The sequence below is a fragment of the Pezoporus occidentalis genome, unplaced genomic scaffold (genome assembly GCF_034315485.1).
Source record: "Pezoporus occidentalis ecotype Australia unplaced genomic scaffold, CSIRO_AGI_Poc_V1 ctg505, whole genome shotgun sequence".
In the NCBI taxonomy this organism is placed as follows: Eukaryota; Metazoa; Chordata; class Aves; order Psittaciformes; family Psittacidae; genus Pezoporus; species Pezoporus occidentalis.
In genome coordinates, this window is record NW_026915842.1 from 246 (window position 1) to 21444 (window position 21199).

General features: G+C 54.5%; 2 protein-coding genes across 2 annotated transcripts; one reads left to right on the forward strand and one right to left on the reverse strand.

Moving 5' to 3' along the window:
• Window positions 1-840: 840 nt before the first annotated feature.
• Window positions 841-5065, forward strand: UBXN6 (UBX domain protein 6). The gene is made up of 11 exons (XM_062637138.1): window positions 841-1019; window positions 1137-1300; window positions 1388-1449; window positions 1670-1801; window positions 2257-2354; window positions 2693-2768; window positions 2855-2939; window positions 3101-3320; window positions 3390-3520; window positions 4101-4246; window positions 4914-5065. The coding sequence occupies exons 1-11, from the start codon at window positions 943-945 to the stop codon at window positions 5040-5042; spliced, it is 1320 nt and encodes a 439-aa protein (XP_062493122.1). The 5' UTR covers window positions 841-942; the 3' UTR covers window positions 5043-5065.
• An 864-nt stretch (window positions 5066-5929) lies between these two features.
• On the reverse strand, window positions 5930-20508 carry CHAF1A (chromatin assembly factor 1 subunit A). The gene is made up of 14 exons (XM_062637137.1): window positions 20414-20508; window positions 19322-20124; window positions 17073-17129; window positions 14333-14574; window positions 13687-13747; window positions 13190-13258; window positions 12586-12809; window positions 12055-12223; window positions 11772-11852; window positions 11598-11687; window positions 11140-11401; window positions 10096-10583; window positions 8191-8284; window positions 5930-6415 (listed from the first exon to the last, which is right to left on the reverse strand). Exons 1-14 carry the CDS (start codon window positions 20460-20462, stop codon window positions 6330-6332), a joined length of 2775 nt encoding a protein of 924 aa, XP_062493121.1. The 5' UTR covers window positions 20463-20508; the 3' UTR covers window positions 5930-6329.
• Between the last annotated feature and the right edge of the window lie 691 nt (window positions 20509-21199).

Below are 21199 nucleotides of genomic sequence, written 5' to 3' on the forward strand. Positions count from 1 at the left end.
ATGAGTCAGTGCTATAGTGTGAGTCAGGTTATAGGTTATGGGCCAGGGCTACAGGGTATGGGTCAAGCTATAGATATGAGCCAGGGCTATAGGGAAGTGGCCAGGCCTACTGCGTGACGGTCAGGACCATAAGCGATGGGTAAGGCTACCGGTTATGGGTCAGGGCTGGAGGATGTAGAGCAGGGCTATATGTTATGCACCAGGGCTACAGGGTGCGGGTAAGGCTATAGTCTATGGGTCAGGCTGTAGGTTATGGATCAGGTTATAGGGTGCAGGTCAGGCTATAGGGTGCGGGTCAGGTTATAGGGTGCAGGTCAGGCTATAGGGTGCGGGTCAGGCTATAGGCTATGGCTCAGTCTGCCCAGAAGCTCGATTCCTAAACCTGGTTTTAATGGGACCCGGTTCCTCTGCACGTGCTTTGGGGGCAGGTCCCGGCAGGAGCCGGGCGGGCCCTGTCCCCAGCCCCAGCCCCAACCCCAACCCCAACCCCAGCCCCAGCCCCAACCCCAGCCCCAACCCCAACCCACGGCCGGGACGAAGCCTTCGCAGGGGGACTGCGGCCCCCAGGGCCAGCGGGCGGTGATGGGCGGGCAGCGCCCGGAGGGGACGTCCCTTTAAGGTCCCTTCCAACCCGACCCATCCCGCGGCTCCATGCCATATCCCAGGCTGTGCCATATCCCTGTCCCTGTCCCTATCCCTGTCCCTATCCCTATCCCTATCCATGGGCACCCTGTGGTGGCCCCGGGGGTCCCCTCCCGTTCCCTGCGCCCCGGAGGACCGCGGGGGTCACGGAGCGGCGGCAGCGCAGAGCGGTTCCGGGGACACGCCCCTTCCGCTGGCAGTGACGCGGGCGGGCGCGGCGGCCCCGGTTCCATCCCGGTTCCATCCCGGTTCCATCCCGGTCCCATCCCGGTTCCATCCCGGTCCCCTCCCGGCCCCGCCATGCGCAAGTTCTTCCAGGAGATCAAGGCCGACCTCAAGTTCAAGGCGGCGGGGCCCGGGCAGAAGCTGTCGGAGCCGTCCCGGTACGGGGTAGGGCAGCGGGGACCCTCCGGTAACGGCGGTGGGGGGGGGGGTCCCGGTCCGTGGGGAGCCCGGATCCGGTGGCTCTGACCCGAGCCCTCGCTCCTGCGCAGGGCCCCGGTCCCCAGGGAGAGCCCGAAGGCGGCGGCGGCGGCCCCGAGGCCCCGTCAGGGCCCCACGGATGAGGCGCAGATGGCGGCGGCGGCGGCGCTGGCTCGCATGGAGGGGAGGCCCAAGGCCAAGGCGGCCTCGTCGCAGGAGGCCATCAGGAGCCAGGGTAGGGCCGGCTGCGGGTGCTGGGAGCCGGGAACGGGGCCCCCATGCGCTGCCCGCGGCCGCTGTAACCGGGGGTTGTCTCTCGCAGTGCGGAAGGAGCTGAGGGCGGAGGCGGCCGCCGCTGAGAGAGGGCCCGATGCAGAGGAAGGGGTGAGAGCCGCCGCTTCCCCAGCAGGGGCTGGGCTGGTGGCTCCGGACATCCCCCAGCTCCAAGGCTGCCGCGGGCACGGGCGCCTCCACCGGAGCGGGTTGCTCCGAGCCCCCGTGTCCGCCCTGGAGCACCGGAACCCCCGCTCCTGCAGTGCCGGCCTTGGGCATTGAAGGCCGAGCCCTCCCCGTGCTCACCCGGTGCCGGCTTTGCCTCCTTCAGGACGCGGCCTCCCCCGCGGAGGACGGCGCCGCCGCTCTCTCCGTTTCCGGGGTCTACTTCACGTGCCCGCTGAGCGGGGAGCGTGTCCGGAGGGACCGGAAGGAGCAGCACCTCAGGGAAGCCATCCAGGCCGTAAGCGCTTCACTCGCGGCCTTCCCCCGCTCCCGCGCCGTGGCACGGGTCCCCTCTCCCGTCCCGCACCTTCCGCAGGCGCCTCCCGACGGAGCCATGCAAAGTCCCGTGCCAGCCCCTCCCTCGGCATTCCTGTTTACTGGTTTGGGCTGGGATGGCGCGCGTTATCCTCATAGCAGCTCTGCTGCGCCTTGGGTTTGCGGCCGAGTCTTGATTACACACTGGAAGTGGCCAAGGGGGGAGGAGGGAATAAATCCCTTTGCTTCATGCGTTACCTATGAAACGTCTTCAGCCCAACCCTCATTTGGGTTGGTTTTGCCCCACTTTGCCCCTGTTGCTCCTCGCTGCCATCCCGGCACAGGCAGAACCAGCCTGGTGCTGGGTTAAACCACACCAGTCCCTTTGTGTGGAGCAGCAGCAGCTCCCCCTGACCAGCTTCCCTCCTTCTCTCCCAGTATTTCTCCGTAGATCCAGTGGCAGCTTCCATCATGGAGATTCACACCTTCAATAAGGACCGGGAGAGAGTGCGCGTGGGGCTGGAGACCATGGCCAAGTACGTGGGGCTGGTGGTCAAGGGGCACCCAGGGGCCTTGGCAAGTCATTCTCTTGCTGTGCTCCAGGGCAGAGTCTGTAGGACACCAAATCCCAAGGCTTAAACCATCTTCAGTGTCAGCTGGAGTAAGGGCAGCATCTCCAAGAGGGTTTAATGGTCACTGCACTCATCCAGGTTTGGGAGCTGCTGGTTGGGATCCAGCTTCTGCCTGCCTTGGGGAGGAAATGGTCCTGCTTTCCTGTGATTTTCAGTGAGGAATACTGAGGTCTCTCAGTCACTTGCTGCACGGTGGAAGAGCACATCCTGCTCTGATCCAGGCCACGTTCCTCTCTCTGCAGGTATCTGGATAACATCTGCCTCCATCCGGAGGAGGAGAAGTACCGGAAAATCAAACTGCAGAACAAAGTGTTTCAGGTGAGGTGAAGGCTCCCCCGGGCGCTCTGCCCAGCAGAGTCCTTGCCTGGAGCGGGATGCATCCAACTTGGTGCCTTTTCTTCCAGGAGAGGATAAGCTGCTTGGAAGGGATACACGGGTTTTTCCAGGCTGTCGGGTTTGAGACAAAAACACTGCCTGTTCCAGGACAAGGCAAGACATGGGAGTGTTAAACCAGAAGGGGGGTGTGTGTGGCTGGGGGAGGCTGCAACGGGAGCAGCAGTTTCCCTGTTCATGCATCCCGTTTCCTGGAGAGCGCAGAACCTCATCCATTGCTTGTGTAAAGGGCCTCAGCTCCTGGCCTTGTGTTGCAGAGGGCACAGAGGAGTACTACGTGCTGCGGGAGGAGGCGCTGGCCCGCCTGGACGAGCTCAGGCGCCACAAGGAGCAGCTGCTGAGCTCGGAGCCCCTGCGGGCGCGCTTGGACCGGCAGCGCTGCGTGTTCAAACCGTCCCCTGCCGCCGCCCGCTTCGAGCTGCCCCCCGACTTCTACAGCCTCACCGCCGAGGAGCTCAGGCGCGAGCAGCGCCTCCGGTGGGTTCCTTTCGGAGGAGGCTCCGGCCGCCAGCCTCCGGCTTCCTCTCACCTCGCCTTTCCCTAAAGGACAGAAGCAGTGGAGAAGGCTTCAATGCTGAGGACAAAAGCCATGCGAGAGAAGGAAGAGCAGAGGGAAATGCGGAAGTACAACTACACCCTGCTCCGGGTCCGCTTCCCCGATGGGTATCTCCTCCAAGGTAAAAAGCCTTCTTAGCCTTTAGAAGCTTCTGAGAACACTCGTAGCCAAAGAGCTTGCCCGTTAAGCAGGCTGGAGGTGTGCTGAGCGAAACACAAGCAATAAAGAGCCCAGAGTGGGGTAAGGCTTCTCTGACTCCTCATCTCCAAGCCCTTTGCCTGGCCAGGCTTGAGTGGAGAGGGAAGAATCCCAAGGCTCTGTTAATTAAATCCTGCTCTTCCCAGGCTGCCAGGAGCAAGCTGGACTCGTTAGATGAAGTTGTTACAGCAGCCAGCATGAGGCTGCCTGTGCTATACAAGGGGATGAAATCCACTTCAAGTCTTACAGCAGAACTCTGGGAAGCATTTCAGGCTTTCCCAGCTCTTTGTTAGAGGCTGGCAGGGGCTTGGGACAAATTAAAGCAGGTTTTGGCTTTGGGGATTGTGCTTTTCTACTTCGCAGTCAAATCGGGCTGTTTCTGTGGCACTGAAGTGGTTCGGGAAGTGAGGATGAGTGTGGAGCCCCACGGAACCTACCACAAAAGGTTAGATTGGGGAATGCCGGACTCTCTCTCAATATCTCCCCTTGTTTGCTCATGGCAGGGACGTTTTATGCACGAGAATCGGTCTCTGCGCTCTACACCTTTGTGAGAGAAGCACTCCGAGAAGACTGGCTGCCCTTTGAGCTTCTGGGACCTGGAGGTCTCAAACTCACAGATGAGAACTTGGCCTTCAATGAATGCGGGCTGGTGAGTGAAAAAGAGCTGGTACCTGCCAGGGGGTCCTCAGGTGGTCAGAGTCACCCGCTGCTCTTAACGTAGAGAGAGGTTTGTGTCTGCTGCTTCCAGTGCCCCGAGCGCTGCTCTGCCTCCTTCTCTTTAAGCACTGATTGAAGGCTTCTGGCTCAAGGCAGAGGTCTGGAAGGAAGTACCCGACAGGAGGGTGTAGTGAGGTGGGGTCAGTCCCTTCTCCCAAGGAACAAGAGGAAACGGCCTCAAGCTGCACCAGGGCAGGTTTAGATGGAGCTGAGGAACAATTCCTTCCCCAGAGGGTGCTCAGGCATTGGAACAGGCTGCCCAGGGCAGGGCTGCAGTCACCGTCCCTGCGAGTGTTTACACACCATGGAGACGAGGCCTCAGTGCCATGGGTCAGTGATGGCTTTGGCAGTGCTGGGGAGCAGTTGGACTTGATGCTTTTCTTTTCCAGCCTGGGTGACTCTGTGAACTGCAGCGGCCTGCCTCCATGGCAAACACAGGCTGGGCCGTGGGCAGCAGCTCGAGCACAAGCCCATCAGCATCCCCTAGAAAGAGCTCCTCATAGCACCCCACACTTGCCGCTCTTCCCAAGGCGTGCACATACCCCGGGTTCCGAGGTCCCAGCATCACCCTGCTCCAGCTCAGTGCCTTTCCTGTGCAGGTACCCTCAGCCCTGCTGACCCTGGCCTGGGATGCAGCGGTCATGGCAGACATCCGGGCGGCGGGAGAGGAGCAGCCACGGAGCCCCCTGAAAGCAGAGCTTCTCGCCAGAGTCCAGACACTGTCATGAAATAAAGGGCACTGGAGGCAGGGCCGGGGCTTTCAGACTCCTGCTTCCTTTTCCCGTGCGGACTGAGCTCAGCAATGGCTTGGGGTTAAGCTCTGCGCAGCAGGAGCCTCGGCTCAGCCGTGTCACACCAACCTCGTGGTCCCCTCCACGCACTGAGTGCTACCCTCTAGGACTCTTCTGGGACTGCTCTGAAGGGCTTTAAGAACCACGTTTAGCAGGGACTGCTCGAGGTGTTCCCAAGCCCAGGCTGAAGCATCTCTCTCCTCCCTTGTAGGGGGGGACTCAGCGCTAGTACTAGGCTGGATTCCCACTCGAGTGAGCCTGGGTGTAGGGCTGGGCTTTTCCTTTTGCTTCTGTGTGCACTGGAACTCCTATTGGAGAGAACATATGTAGATGAACCATATGTAGATGAACCATTCTGTTCAGTGGAATGGTTAAAGACTCAGTTCTGTTCAAAGCTGCTGGAATTGCATTGCTCTGTAGGTTTGAAATGCAGGGGCTGGCACTGGTGTTGCTGTGGCATCACCCACCTCTTCACTCCACGCACCCACAGCCAGCCCAAGGGACTGACAACACCTGCTTACGGTGAGAGATGATGCCTCAAACTGCAGCCAGGGGTTTAGGGAACTAATCCATCACCTCACAAGCCATAGAAGGTTAGAATTCCCAGCAAGTCTGATGCTAGTTCAGTCTTTTATATGGCAGTCGTGATGGCTTTCCACTCACAGCCTCTTCTGCAGCAGTGGGTACAGGAGACCAACAATCAACCCTGATCAACAATCAACACCAGCTGAAACGGAGGGGACACAAGGTGTGGTTTCTTCTCTTTCCCCAAGGTAAAGCCCTGCTGCTGTTCTCTGGAGCAAGGAAGACCACAAACAGGAGGCTAGAGATAGCATAAATTCACATATAATTGTACATCATTTATACCCAAGGCCATGCTATACAACATTATGAACAGTCATTCACCCAGTGGCATCACAACAAGCTTATTCCAGAAGCCCTCTGCTAGGTTTAGAGATAATTTATATACCTTCCATTACAAAGAAGTATCAAAATGTCAATAATGCTTTATTAAGGACAGAGTAAAACGCAGGATTTTCTTCTTTTAACCTAAAAACTAGGACTAAAAACATAAGCTTCCATTGGGGCTGAAGCAGAACAAAGTGCTGTCTTCTCTTTACAAGAAATATGGAACACTTTCAAGTATCTCCTTCAAAGATACGCTGGGTTTAAGGTTCTCTAACTCATTCTACGTACATCCAGAAGTTAGTAGGTGGTTAAGGCTCAAACTGCATTAGATGGGCTGAGCATGCTGGTGTCCTGGAGAGCAGCTCCTCCACCACTCGAGTTCAAAGCTGCCACTGTAGAATCTGCAAAGGAGAAAATGGGTTGGTTTGGGGTGATTTAGGTTGGGGGGTTTTAACTATGCTCCTGAATGGAGTAGGGTTGGACTGCTCGCTGCTTGCTGTCTTCCCTTGTGAGTCTCCTTCTCAATGCTGTTTAAAACCTGGGTTTAATATTGGGTTAACACCAATCCAGAATAAAATCACTTCAACCGTAAAAAGAGATCTTCCTCATCTTTGCAGTGCTTTAGACTCAAGCAGAGGCAAACAAAGGCAGTTGCCTGTGTGTCAACAAAGCCTGAGGCAGGGAAGCTGCTGAACAGCAGCCCCATCCTCAGGACAAGGCTTTCATCTCCCTCCAGTCTTGTAATAAGCAAAAAGCAGCTTAAGATTAAATAGAAAGCTTCTTGTCAAGCAGTTCCATTGTCTGCTTGGGAAGGAGAGGAGGAACGCGGCACCAGATATGTCTAGAATGGGTCAAACATTCAGCTTTAGGATGCAGGGCTTCAGGAATATGCACAAGCCCTTCTCTATCAGCTCGAGGAGCTGCCCTCCACAAAACCCCACTTAATTCAGGTTGTGGCAGTGGCATTGTGAAAGCTCTATTGTAAGAAAGGGCTGGGAGGGTTTGAAAGTGGTTTAGAGGAGCTGAATGCACATCATGTGCTTGGCATTAAGTTATTGATGTGTATGAACAAGTATTTATAGTTAAAACCTGGCTGAGATGAAAGGAGCTGCTCCACATCCTCATCCCACTGCGGCTGAATCCGGAGCCTGAAAGGACACACTATAAGCGTTGGAGCTTTGAAAGCCACTTCCTAAGGGATAACTGGGACACAAATACGAGCAACTGCTTTGATTCTAGAGCAGAGCTGCACAGCACTGACCAGAGCCCTCACCTGTCAGCCCAGAGCTTGGCCACTGTCCTACAATGGGCTGGGTTGGAAGGGACCTTAAATCTCCTCCAGCTCCAACCCCTGCCAGGGGCAGGGACCCCTTCCACTGGAGCAGCTTGCTCCAAGCCCCTGTGTCCAACCTGGCCTTGAACACTGCCAGGGATGGGGCAGCCACAGCTTCTCTGGGCACCCTGTGCCAGCGCCTCAGCACCCTCACAGGGAAGAGCTTCTGCCTCAGAGCTCATCTCAGTCTCCCCTCAGGCAGGTTAAAGCCATTCCCCTTGGCCTGTCCTTACAGGCCCTTGTCCCAAGCCCCTCTCCAGCTTTCCTGCAGCCCCTTCAGGCACTGGAGCTGCTCTCAGGTCTCCCCTTCAGGAGCCTTCTCTTCTCCAGGCTGCCCCAGCCCAGCTCTCTCAGCCTGGCTCCAGAGCAGAGCTGCTCCAGCCCTTTCAGACAACTCAGCCTGCACCTATGGCTTCAAGAAGGCAGCAGGGGGGAGTTATAATCCAGACCCTGTCAGTCCTGGCAGGGCTCTGGCCTGTGCATACCCCAGTCAGCAACATTGACCAACAGTTCCTGGATCTGCTCAGCCTGACCCCAACATTCCCATTTCTTACCAGAAAAGAAGCAGAAACCAAAGGTAACACTGGCAGCCAAATGCTATTTGCACTGTTTAATCAACGGGAGGGAGGAGGGAAGAGGTAAGGGCACATTAAAGACTGTAAATAGCAAAGCAGCATCTAGAATAAAACATGAAAAGCACAGAAGTACCTAGAATAAAATACCCAGAGAGGAGAGCACGAGGCTTGGGGAGAAAGGGGCACAAGAGCTCAAGTGGTTCAGCCCCACACCCCATCCTCTCCCTCGTGGGAGAGCCAAGAGGCTGCTATCGTTTTCCTTCCCCACCTTTGCCTGGCTGTATATCCATAATAATGCAGTCATCATCCTCCTCATCTTCCTCAGTGTCTGCCTGAAATCCATCCATCTCTGCAGCTTCAGCCTGAAGGGAAACAGAGGAGCCTTTAACAGCAAGCTGAAGGTGCCGGGGCAGTGCTGCTGAGGCAGCAGCGGGTGCTCCCCACCACTGGGGCTCCCAGCACCCTCTGACCAGCTGCGAGGGGAGAGAAAGCAGCGAGTCCCGGCTCCAACAGGCCAGGATCTGGGATAAAAGGCCTCATGTGCAGTGGCTCAGGGAGCGGGAAGCACGCCGAGCTGCTGCTCCAGGAGGTTTCACTCTTGCACAACGCGCTCGACAGCCTCCACAGCAAAACAGAGCTCCAACCTGGGCTGAACCTCATGGGTTCTGTTGTTCTGGAAGGGGAATCTAGGATCTGGTCCCCACCACCCCCTCCAAGCTGTTCCAAGAGAAGAAACTTCACATTTGCATCTCCCATTAAAGCCACAGCTCTCAGATGAAGCTGTTCCCCTCCCACACGTGCGCAGGTACTGCCCACTTCCAGACCCAGGCCTCCCCTCCCCACAGCTTATGTAAAAGCACCTTTACCTACATGAGAACACCAAGTGCTGGGGGGCAGAACCTGGCAGCCTTGACTCCCACCCGTTCCTGCTGTCCCCACGCTCCCCCACACTCAGCAGGAAGGATGGGATCGAGGACCTCCCTTTAGAGGTCCTAAGGCATGAAAGGCTTTGGGGCCTCTGCACCCCACAGGCACGGCCTGAAGCTGCTTTGGGGAGCTGGTGATGGGATTCTACTAAAAGCCTCTCTTTGGCTCTTCCTGCTCAAGCACTCACTCCTCAGCAGCTTCCAGCGGGTGCCAAGCAGGGATTTTTATCTCTGCCTTTATTTAGTGGCTGAGGAAAAAACCCAAGCAGATGGAGTTCGGGGGCTGAACAGCTTCGCGCAAGCCTCTGATCCCCATCGCTACTTGCATGGGGAGCTGCTTCAGAAGACAAGCCAGGAATAAAGTGGGAAGGAAAAGCATCAAAAGCCTTGTCTGTGGCTCCTTTCCTAACCCCCTTGTCCACAGAGGATGAGGGATAAACCCCCCAGCAGTTCAAGCCCTGCCCTACTCATAGGTTTGGAAGCACATGGTTGGTAACACCAAACTTCAGGACCTATATATAAGACCTTCATGTCTTAAATACACAGTGAAGCATCACCCAACACATACTTTTGAGTCATCATTTGGGGTGATTAAGCTGTTCATAGTACCCGTGGTTACCCTGAAAAGCAGAAGCCAACAACAGGAAGACCACAACAAAGCTTAGAGCTGGAGTAGCAACTCCTTCGAATCCATCTCATTTTGTTCCTATGAATGGGGATGTTTTTAAAGCAGCTCTTGAAATTCAGCTTTATGGATGACAGGATAAGCTGGAGACTTTGCAGACTTATTATAGGTTGAGTTGCAGCACTTAGGAACCACATTGAATCAGGGCACATGCAAGTGATGTAAGTCCCCAGCTCGGGCTATGCATCTGGCAGCCATACACAGACATAAAAACCTGCATACAAATGACACACAGCTGTAAAACCAAGGCCAAGCAGAAACTATTCACAGCTTGGATGCAAATCACTGCCAAATAGCAGAGAATGGAAGAACAGCAGGAAAGCAACATTCTTCAATGGAACACACAGGCCAGGCTGGAGGGGCACAAAAGAAACCCATCTCTTCAGAGTCACATCACTTCACTCCCTTCCCCCACAAAAAAAGAGGGGGGTTGTGTGAAGAAAAGCATCTGCAGCTTTATATTTGGCCTCTGCTCATCTGGACCAAGTTTGGGGTGTGCCGGGGGACACAGCTCCATCCCTGCTGTGCTGTCCTGGGGAAGAACTCCCCGACAGGAACTCACCTGCTCAGCATCCCGAGGTCTCTTCATGAACCTGGTGATGGACATGCTGCCCGTGGGCTTCCTCTTCACTGCCACGGGGGTGGGCTGCAGCACAGCCAGGCCGGCCCCACTGCCAGCCTCCTCCTTCCCCGAGGAGGGCACCTGGGTGACGTAGTTCCACTGGCACGGGACGGGGAGATGCTCCTGGTCAAAGCTCCTGAGCACCTCGGAGTGGACGTACCAGCACATGCGGTACTCGGGCCTCTTCTCGTACACAGAGTTCTCCGAGATGATCCTCTTTAGCCTGGCTTTGGAAGGGACCCCACTGTCCTCCCCGACGGGCGTCTGCGGGCGGGAGGCCATGGGGCTGGCGGGGCTGGCGTCGCTGCAGTCGGCGCCCGCCGTCACGTCACTGAACATTCCCTGCCGGCAGCACTCCTGGAACTCCTGGATGATCACTTTGCTGCCGTTCACGTTGCCGTGCAGCAGCGGCAGGAGGTGGGCAAGGACTGCAGGGAAGGAAGGAGGCAAAGGTTGGGTTGGGGGGGGATAAAGAACTCTTGAAGGGCTGGGAAGAGCCACCAGGACACAGGGGCCAGGAGGACAAAGAGGCTGAGGGTAATTTTAGATCCAGGATTGTAATGGGAGCTAAATTGGTCGGAGAAAAGGCACCCTCGAGTGAAAGCTCTGACCCCTGTTCCAACCTTTCTGTTCATTATCCACAGCCTTGTGTTACTCAGCACCAAAACCTGTCACACAACCTAAACCCTCTCCCCGCTTAGCAATAACCAGGTCAATGGGCCCAAGCACTTCCAGTCCTAAATCTGCATCTACTGAAGTGCTGCTGCCTTCATTTCCTACATTATCCAGAGCAGGAGTTTCTGGGGGAGTGCAATCAAGGCCATACAGCTGCAATGCTGGGAAACTCTTTTCCAAGAGCTCTCAGAGATTCCTTGGATTTCAGAAACAGGTTGTTCTGAACTTGACACTCAGTATGAAAAGCTGTGCTCTCCCAGGCAGAGTGCAGCAGCGCACAAACACAAGTATTTACTCTTCAGGTCTTACTTTGCTGATCTTTTGCTCTTTTCTTGCTACATTTCTGGACCTGCTGTTCTTCCTCTGCAAGGGGTGCATCCAGGATGCAGGCTGTGAACTGCTGCAGAACCTTCACGTCTGCATTTGTGCCGCTGTCGTGTTCTGCTCCTTCCCAGACGCAGCCGATTTTCACAGGCTGCAGCACATGGAACCTCTTCCCCTTGGCCATCAGCTCATCCCACTCCTTTGCTTTCAGCTTCTGACGAACCTTCTGATTCTCTGGATCACACTCCTAAACCCACAGGGGAGAGAGAATTTGAGAGATGGACCAGGAACAACCAAAAGCTTTTTTCAAGCCAGCTTTTCCCTGTGCTCCCTGAGCTGCAGAAGTTGCTCCTGGACCATAGAAACCCAGTTACATCACTGCCAACACTACAAGATTCATTGGGAACACCTGGAAATCCAGTGACCCCCCACAGTTCACTTACTTCTGTCACTCCTTCATCTTCAGATAGGTACCCATGGGGTACAAAAAACCCATCGTCATCATCTTCATCCTCTCCCTCCTCTTCATCATCCTAAAAGCAAACTCTGCTTGTTAGAAAGCACACTGGCAAGTGTTCTGGTTCAGAAAGCTGTTTTCCAGCAGGCAGAATCCTTACCCCTTCACTATGGGAGAGACTTTCTCCAGGTTCCTCCTCTTCCCATTCTTCATCACTATCTACTTCATAGTCCAGTAGCCTCTAGAACAAATGCCAACATGCCATTTGTGTAACCAACTTGAGAGCTCGAGGCCAGACCCCAGCCAGGGGCTGACAATTCAGTAGCAAAAGGGAACAAGGAAGTGAATCAGGAATCCCAGAGAACAAGTGAACTTGGCTAAATACATCTTAAGTTCAAGAGCAGGAAGAAGGAAAGAATCCAACAAGCCTGCAAGGTGCTTACACTGTCCTTAGACCAAGGATTCCGGGGATGGATCATAGTGGTTTTCTTGTTCCATGTGCCCCAGTATGCAGGGCGGTGATTCTCACAGAACTGCAGGAGTTTCATCCTCCCAAATTTCCCCCTTTCAGGAACAGCGTCTGTTTTGCAGTTATCCACTACCACCACATCACTGTCAGAACAAGAGAGCAGCTTCAGCCTTTGCACAATGCTCCCCTGCTGCTCCCTAAAACAGCTTAGAGGCAGCTTTTCCTTTTGGAAACACTCAAGGATGAACAGCAGGAAAGGCCAGCAGCGGCCAGTGCTGCAGGGCAGCTGCCTGAAGCACAAGAATTCCTGCAGGAAAGGGTTTGAGAGCACTGCATGGAATGAAGGAAATCCCCATCATAACCTACTGCTCCCTGGGGAAGCAATTCTCATCTAATACAAGTATTCAAAGCAAAGCTCCCTCTTCCCATCACCTCCAATATTAGACTAAGACAAAGTCAGAACCATTCTGCAGCTCATCACATGCGAGTGAAGCCACAAACTAACCTGTTCACTGTGTCAGGGCTGCTCTTGACAAAAGTAGGTCCAGTTTTACGCGGTTTACGACACTTTAGGTCCCTCAAGAAGGAAACTTCACTGTTCTGTGCATGCAGGAGCTTATCCAGCTGCTCCAAGAAGTCTGGATCCAGGGCGATACGACACAGGGGAGCTAAGACCATGTTCTCCTTGATTTCAAAAGGAGCAAACTTTCCACAAGAGCCAGCAAGAATCTGAAATGTCAAGTGAGGATTGGCAAGGTCTCAACACCCAAGAAACCGTGGTACCAACATGGTCACCATCTGCAACAGACCTGAGCACCAGGCCTGAAGGAAGAGTTAGGTTAAGCCCTTCACATGCGAGACGCCAAGAGATCTTTTCAAGGGACTCTAGGTCTTTAGAGCCAGTGTAGGAGAAGGCAGAGGTGAGGTTTCTCCTCAGCAACTGCAAACTGGTCACAGGCTTCTTTTAAAGCCCTTTACACTTCTGAGATTGGGAAGTGAGGAAAAGAACTAATGCTCTGCCCACCTAAGCAGCTCGAAGGGGCAGATGAGAAGGAAATCTGTACTTGTTAGAAGACAACTACTGAAGGACAGGAACAGCAATACCTCACCTTCGGGGCTTGGGGAGTCTTTGGTTTCTGGAAGAACCTCGTGATTTCTGCTTTCTGGGCATTGATACGCTGCAATCAAAGAGCACATTGTGAATGCACAGGTAGGCCAAGGTTTCTAATTGCAGGAGAGCTCATGCATGACTCAACTTCAAACCCACTGAGGTGTAAAGCAAACTTTCAGGCATTTACCAGCTCCTGTGACTCAACAAACCCCAACTAGCCTCCCTAAGAATGCTCTGGGGATGCCAATGTCATTGCTAAGGCAAAGGATTGAGTTCACCCAGGGCCACTGGAGAAACCAATGTACTTTAAGGGGTAAAAGCAAAGACACACCCCCACATAGAGAAGCCACAGACAAGGAACCTGCAGGACAGAACTGGTGGAGCAGCCCCACCACAGCAGCCTGGCCCAGCTGCACCCAGGGGAGGGTGCCAGGGAGCCCAGGAACATCATTTCCCCAGAGCAGGGTTTAGAGACAAGCTAGAGAAAGCATTTACCTTTTCCTCCTCTCTCAGCCGTTTCTCCTCTTCTTTCTTTCTCTTCTCCTCGAGTTTTGCCCTTTAATACAAAGTTCATTTGAACTGGCAGGAACCATCAAGTGTTTATTTGCACCAGGGAAGAGGGGAGAAGCCCCAGACCTTGCCTAAGACCCCATCATGCAAGGCAAGAAGAAAAGCTGTCAATTCAGCCAAGGAGCAGACTTGGTTAAGCGTACAGAAGACTCTCGATTCCTTCTAGAGCAAATATTGCCCTGGTTTAGCCACAAAGTAGCTTCCTCAGTCCCAGGGAAGGGTATTTAGGATATTACCAAGTTACAAGCAACTTCCTCACCAGCCTGGGCACCCGTGCCAGCAAACTGCAAAGTACAAGCAAGACTGGTCATGAAGGGAAAACTCAGTGGAGCATAACAGCACTTTTCAGCCATTTCAAAGCAGAAGCCCAGGTCACCCTGCAAGCAGAAAGCACTGCTGAGACCAGGGTCTGGAGCACGCAGCCTTTCAGGCCTTTCAAACCTACCCTGTAACAGAGGCACGTGCTGTTCGACCAGTATAGCCCCCAGGAGGGGTGGGTGAGGTGGGGATGGTAAGGTCCTCACACCATGACACATTATTGCCCAGGGCATGCAGAAACCGAGGCACTTACTCTAAAGCTTCCTGCCTCTCCTTGCGTTTCTCCTCCTTCACTCTCAGCTTCTCGGCTTTTTCCTTTTCTTCCTTCTCTTTCTTTTCCCTCCTTTCTTTCTCTTTCAACTCTTTCTCCTCCTCTTTCTTCTTCTTGGCCTCCTCCTTGGCTCGCTCTTTCGCAGCTTTCGCTTCTTCCTTCAGCCTTCCCTTTTCCTCCCTTTCTGCTTGGAGCTTCTGCAGCTTGTCTGCGCGCTCCTGGTCCTGGGTCGGAAAGAAGCCGTTAAGCAAGGTGTCATTTAGCACACAGCAACGGCTGCTGGCACGAAAACTGGAGGCAAATAAGGACTCTCTTCAGCTGAGATGTTAAATCCCAACCCAGACACCTCCCCCCGCCCTGTGTGCTGGGCTGCACCCCCATCGCATGAGCAGCAGGGCAGGGAGACCCCCCTGCAGCCCTGATCCAGCTCTGGGGCAGCAGCACAAGAGGGACGTGGAGCTGCTGGAGCGAGTGCAGAGGAGGCCATGGAGCTGCTGCGAGGGCTGGAGCAGCTCTGCTCTGGAGCCAGGCTGAGAGAGCTGGGCTGGGGCAGCCTGGAGAAGAGAAGGCTCCTGAAGGGGAGACCTGAGAGCAGCTCCAGTGCCTGAAGGGGCTGCAGGAAAGCTGGAGAGGGGCTTGGGACAAGGGCCTGTAGGGACAGGCCAAGGGGAATGGCTTTAACCTGCCAGAGGGGAGACTGAGATGAGCTCTTGGGCAGAAGCTCTTCCCTGTGAGGGTGCTGAGGCGCTGGCACAGGGTGCCCAGAGAAGCTGTGGCTGCCCCATCCCTGGCAGTGCTCAAGGCCAGGTTGGACACAGGGGCTTGGAGCAAGCTGCTCCAGTGGAAGGGGTCCCTGCCCGTGGCAGGGGTTGGAGCTGGAGGAGCTTTAAGGTCCCTTCAACCCAAACCAGTCTATGGAATTCTTGTACCCATCCAGTGTTTCCCCTGTGGTGCCATTTCCAGCTCTCACAGGACAGGAAGTTATTAACCACAGCTACGTGCTGCTGAGCTGCCTTGTGCTGCCTCTCTGAAGGCATTAACTGTTCTTTTCCTCTAACAAATGGAGGCATTTCCATTTCCTAAGCATCAAGAAAAGCTTTGTGTTCTACTTGCTTTATATTTGAGTCATTCTCATTACCTTTGTGGCATTACGGAAACTTATCTGGGGATGTGATGCCTTCTTTGCAAACACATCCCTCATGAGCTGAGCTTTCATGCTTTGCTGTCAATGGTAGGGCTACCACAGGATTAAATTTAGACAGTTTGATGTGATTTTGCTTTATAAAGCCATCAGGATTTCCTGACAATGTGTTTCAGTCCAAACTCCAGATTGTGAACCTGCTTTAGAAGACCTGGAGCTCACCAGAACTGTCACTGGTGCTAATCCATTTTAGGTAACAGACAACACCAGGCACCCTCAGCATATTCAAGAGGCACGGGGGGGGAAGATTACATTGGAAGCGTTGCCTTTCACTGTATTTCCTCCCAGAGCAACTGAAATTCTCCTTATGGGTCTGTTGACACAAAGGAGAATGCAGAAAGACAGCTTTAGGCACTGGGGACTTCATCAGGAATCGAGGGTGCATCTGTGCTCAGACACACAAACATCCTCCCTGTGCTTTTGCAGCTCTGCGTTATTTGTTTCCCCTCTCTTCTTGGCAACACCAGACTGAAGTGATCAGTGCCACGATGCACAAATAGCTGCAACCAACGCACAAAGCAGTGCCAGTGGTTAAACCCCAACCCAGTCCTGTCAGAACGGAGTCCCTGGTGAAGGGCTCCTGCCTGCTTTGGAAGCGGTGGGAAGTTAACAGCAGGACTGGTGGGGCTGGTTGGTTCTCGGCAGTTTCCATTCTCATCTCTCCCTCACATTACTGCTATTTTTAACATATGTATAGAATTGAAGAAGCAAACAACAGATTGGACTTCTATATGGGGCACTGTAACAGGCAAAGCATCTCGAGAGCAGGCTCAGCCGCATACAGAAATCACACGAGGCCCCTACCAACTTTATAAAGTAGCTCCTAAGAAACACAGTAAATTCCTAAGCACAGGCCCCTCTCAACATCCACTTTTCCAACAGGCAAAGCCCACTCCTACAGCACTCCCTGGTCAAGAACTCCCTATGATCCAGCAGAATGGGCAGCATCACCATGCCCCTGGTTGGGTATGGAACAGTTTCCTCGCAAGCTGAATTCAAGCAAACCAAGAGCAGAGCTTGAACATTTCCATGTGACATCCAAGAGCTTCTCCAGCAAACCCTCAACTCAGCAGCCCACTTGCCTCCCTTATTAATGAGGAACAGACCCTGTGTTTTGTGGCTTAAAAGGGGGAAGGGAACCAGCCCTAAATAGCTCTGGAAGCTTTCATTTGCATGTGATCACTTTGCAGGGTGCACCTACCCTCTCAGGAAGGGTTTAGGCCACTACTCCTCAAGTTCATTTTGACAAGCAGTCAGCAACATTGACAGGTTCTTAATATCTTACCAAAGTGCACAGGAATGCAGTGCAGGCCACCCACACTTCATTCCATATGCATTAAGCAGCTTTGGAACGAGCCAAGTACTTTAAGTGCATGCATGAAGCTGGCTCCATATGCATCAAGCGAGGAAAAGTGGGATAAGAGATGCTCTAAGTGGACTAAGATGAAACACAAAGGGCTTTGCTTACTATTCACTGTAAAAGCACAGCAGCTTAGCTTTATGTCAGTGAAAATGCCTTACTCTTTGCAATCTCAGCTTCTCCTTCTCTGCAGAGCTTTTGTGGCATTTCTGAGATACCTGGAATGACAAAACACAAGTTTTAGGGATCCACATTGCTCCATGAGGCACTGGAACTCTTGCAGGAGAGCAGCAAGCTCCATCTGAACTGGGTTAACCTTGTTCTTGCAGGTTTCTGTATTCAGCAACTTACCTATTCTATCAGAACACCCTGCCAGCAGCTCTGATTTACAGTGGAGCCTGAAGCCATCCAAATGCTTCAGTTTACTCAGCTTTGCATAACCAAATCCCTCCAGTCTCCTCAGTTCTAAAGTAGCATTTGCAAGGGAATATCATGTGCAGAAAACCAAACAGAGATCAGAGCTGCTCCAAATCACAGGAGCACAACAGAGGTTGTTTAATCACAGCAAAGTCACTTCCTTTGGGTTAAAACTGGTTGGTTGGGGCTTTTTCCATCCTACCACTTACTCTGGGTAGGATATTCAGCTATAACTGCCTGAATTCAAGGGCTCTTATCCATATTTTAACACTGCTTCTTCTTGCTTTTCCACCAGCACACCAACCTGAAGCTCCCAACAGGTCATGCTCCTCATGTTAGTTAATGCTGTTATTTATACAGGGGGATAAAACAGGTATTTGATGTTCAAGAGCATTATGCATGGATTGGTCAAAGGTTTCATCTGCCAATGTTTCAGCACCCTGGGACTTGTTTCTTGTATTCCCCCATTCCCTCTTCTTCCATTCACAGCAGAAGGTGGGATGTTTGAGTTCTGTGGTTAATAGCTCAACACTGACCAAGTGCTTTATGTTCTGTGCTCACAGACATCCCCGGTGACGCCGCACGAAGCTGCAGCAGGACACTCTATGGGTAAAATAAGAGCTCTTTCACCTGGGAGCTTTACTTTAATAGGAGCTGTTCCCACTGAGGAAAACAAACTGACCAGGACAGGTTGAGACACAGCTTCCCACTTTGGGAACAGCCTCACCTCACACCACAGGAAAGCAACAACTCGGTTGGGTTCCTGTCTTCCAGCAGTGTTTTACTTGTTCTGCTAGGCTGGAAATCCTTCAAGGAAAGACTGGGAGTTTGAACTGTATAAGAATGGATCACTTTCCTTGATAAGGAGACAGAAGAACTGGAAGCCACCTCCTGAGCTCCAAGCCCCAGCTGCCTCATCCATAGCTCCTTCAGGTTTGGAACTGGATGAGCTTTATGGTCTCTTCCACCAAACCAGGTGGGATTCTGGGATTCACCCCAGCCACATGCTCCACTGCCTGGCAGCACATAACCCACCCTCAAAACCTGCCCCGTTTTCCCCTCTCAGCTGTAGCTGAGCAGCACAGACATGTGGGGCTGCCCAAGCACATTTCCTGGCTTGGAATGTGGGATTGGAACAACTCCCCTGCTGCATAGGCCCCACTGTGGGTGCCTCTGCACCCCACTGATCTCTTCCCAAAGTGACTGAGCGATGAACAGACACTGGAGCCATGTGAAAGGCCCCATCACCTCTGCAGCCACTGTTGAGCTCAGCAGCTTCCCCTTCACCACGAATCAGAGCTCCCAAACTGCAACTATGATGGTAAGAAAGCAGCTCACTCAGAGCTAATGTCGAGGGGTTCCCTCCTGCGCTCCAGCATCCTGCTCCCTGGGAGCAGCATCCATGCAGTGAGCGTTCCCTGGTGTGCCTGGAACAAGAGGGACGAGAGCACAAGCTGTGTATGCTCAGTTCAGAGGCTCACCTGCCTCATCCCCCATGCTCACAGAGGGATCTGCAGTGCTACTGATATTCTCTGGCTTCAACTGAAAGCTTTTTCTATGCCACAGCCATTCAGAGCTGGAAAAGCTTCTGCACTGACCTGGACCATGTCTGCTCCTAGGAACTGCAGCAGCTTCAGCAAGAAGAGAACAGAGGTTGTAAACCATCAGCTAATGGACAAACCTGCTTTTGGACACTGTCCTTATCCCAGTGACCAAAGCACCAAGTCCCAGGGTGTGCACCTGAGGAGCACTCCAGTCTAAGAAATGAAATGAACCTGTGACAGAGTTAAAAGTCACATCCCCATGATGCAAATGCACCAGCAGCTCCAAACCAGGCACGACTCAAATCCTTCTGCTACAGCTAAGATATAAAAGGGCAATAACTCCATTACATCCCTAATAACTCACCATCACCTTCCACACACATACATCCCATTGGTCCTGTTCACTCCAAGCACAGGAAGCCACCCACCAAAGAGAACAAGGGACCAACCTTCCTCGCAGGCGTGGAGGCAGCCAAGGGGCTGGAGGTTCTCTTTGTCTCTGCTGCAGGCTGCAGCCCCGGGGAGCCCCCAGAGCCAGAGCTGAGTGAGGAGTTGGTGAGCCCCGAGTCCCCTTCCCGGGATGATTCCATGGTCTCGTTTCCTGACGTGATGCTCCCATCCAGAGAAGTGACTGGGGGAGGCTTTGCGTTCATAATGTCCTCCAGGAGCACCACAGGCATCTTCCCCCCAAAGATGACATCCTTCAGTTCAGGCAGGTTTACTTTTGTGCTTTCCATGTTGTTACACTCCGTTAACCTGGAATGTGACTGGATTCCACCTACTAAACCTTCATCTTGATTCCCACACAGTGTGTCAATCTCCATGGGCTCATCCATTTGGCTTCTCTGAGTGGAATCCAGGCAACTCAAGGGGTTTCTCTCTTTTCCTAACGTGCCATTAGTTACAGCTAGGGATGAAGATGCTTTTGAGTCCACATGGTCTGCGTCACCACTCAGTCTATGGCTGGAGCCCTTTGTCAGCTCAGTAACGGTTACAGGTTCATTTGGGTTACCTTTTGGGTTCTTCTGGATAAAATGGTCTAATGGTCCCTTTCCATTAACAAGTTCGGGAGCAAAAGCCAGCCCTGGCTCCAGCTGGCAGTCATTCTCCACATTGTCCAGGGATGCAGCCAACACGTCCAGGGAGGGATCCTTACTGGGAGCAAACCCCCCCGAGGAGCTCTTCACTTTCTTGACTTCTGAATCTGCATCGTCCTTCGGCACAGGGTTCAAGCGCTTGAACGGCAGCCGAGCTGGAACGAGAGCTGTGCATTAGCTCAGTCACAGGCACACAGCGGCTTGGGTGGGAAGGGATCTTAAAGCCCATCCAGCTCCAACCCCTGCCACGGGCAGGGACCCCTTCCACTGGAGCAGCTTGCTCCAAGCCCCTGTGTCCAACCTGGCCTTGAGCACTGCCAGGGATGGGGCAGCCACAGCTTCTCTGGGGTCCCCTCACTGCCTCCCCGTTGCTCAGAACGAGGCCTGACACCTCCTCAGCGCGCTGCAGCCACGCCGGGGGACGCCGCTGCCCTGCAGCCTTACCTTGTACGAGCTTCCGCGGAGGCGCAGCCGCTTTGTCCCTGCACTCCATGTCTGCGGGAGAGAACCGGCACGGTCAAACCCCCTCCGCGCCTCCCGGCGACACGGAGACCCCCCCACGGCCGCGGGGACCCTCACAGGCCGCGGGGGACGAGGCCGGGCAGGACGGAGGCGGCGGGGCCTGGTTCCGAGGCGCGGCGGCGGCTCCGGGCCTCCTTTGTTACCCCGGCCCGGGGAGGCCCCGCGCACCCCGGGGGCCGCCGGAAGCGCCGCTCCCCCCCGCCCCGCGGTACCTGCCCCGGCCCGGCCCTGCCCTCCCCTCCCGTCCGGTCCCGTCCGGTCCCGGTCCCGGTCCCGGTCCCGCCCCGGCGGCTCCCGCTCGTATTTGGCGGGAGCGGGGGCGCCCCCGCGCCTCGCTGAGCTGATAGGGGGAGCGCGCCCCACGTGACCCCCGCTTCCGCCCGCCCCGCCCCCTGTGAGGCGACCGGCGCTGATTGGAGGCAGCGGCTGTCAGTTTGAAGCGCTGCAGGCGCTGATTGGAGGGCTGGGTGAGGGGCGCCGTTGGGTCCTTACGCCTGTGCTCGAGGCTAGGCCGCAGCCGGGACAGCGGCGGTTCGGCTCCCGGGACGGCTCCGGTGAGACCGGGGCCGCCTTCACCCAGCACCTCCCTGCTGCCACACGGAGGGGCCGGAGGCAGGGCGCGAAATGGCGGCGGCGCCGGGAGCCAATGAGCGATCGGCGCTGGGGCACGCAGGCGCAGAGGTGGGGCGGCTGCCGCGAGGGATTCTG

Excerpts from the sequence above, each read along its gene's own strand:
- UBXN6 (XM_062637138.1), top strand. The coding sequence starts at position 943 with ATGCGCAAGTTCTTCCAGGAGATCAAGGCCGACCTCAAGTTCAAGGCG. Across the intron at positions 1,802-2,256 it reads TCAGGGAAGCCATCCAGGCC|TATTTCTCCGTAGATCCAGT; the intron begins GTAAGCGCTTCA and ends CTTCTCTCCCAG. Across the intron at positions 3,521-4,100 it reads CGATGGGTATCTCCTCCAAG|GGACGTTTTATGCACGAGAA; the intron begins GTAAAAAGCCTT and ends TGCTCATGGCAG.
- CHAF1A (XM_062637137.1), bottom strand. The coding sequence starts at position 20,462 with ATGGAGTGCAGGGACAAAGCGGCTGCGCCTCCGCGGAAGCTCGTACAA. Across the intron at positions 10,584-11,139 it reads AAGAGCAAAAGATCAGCAAA|TCCTTGCCCACCTCCTGCCG; the intron begins GTAAGACCTGAA and ends CCTTCCCTGCAG. Across the intron at positions 8,285-10,095 it reads GACCTCGGGATGCTGAGCAG|GCTGAAGCTGCAGAGATGGA; the intron begins GTGAGTTCCTGT and ends GTTTCCCTTCAG.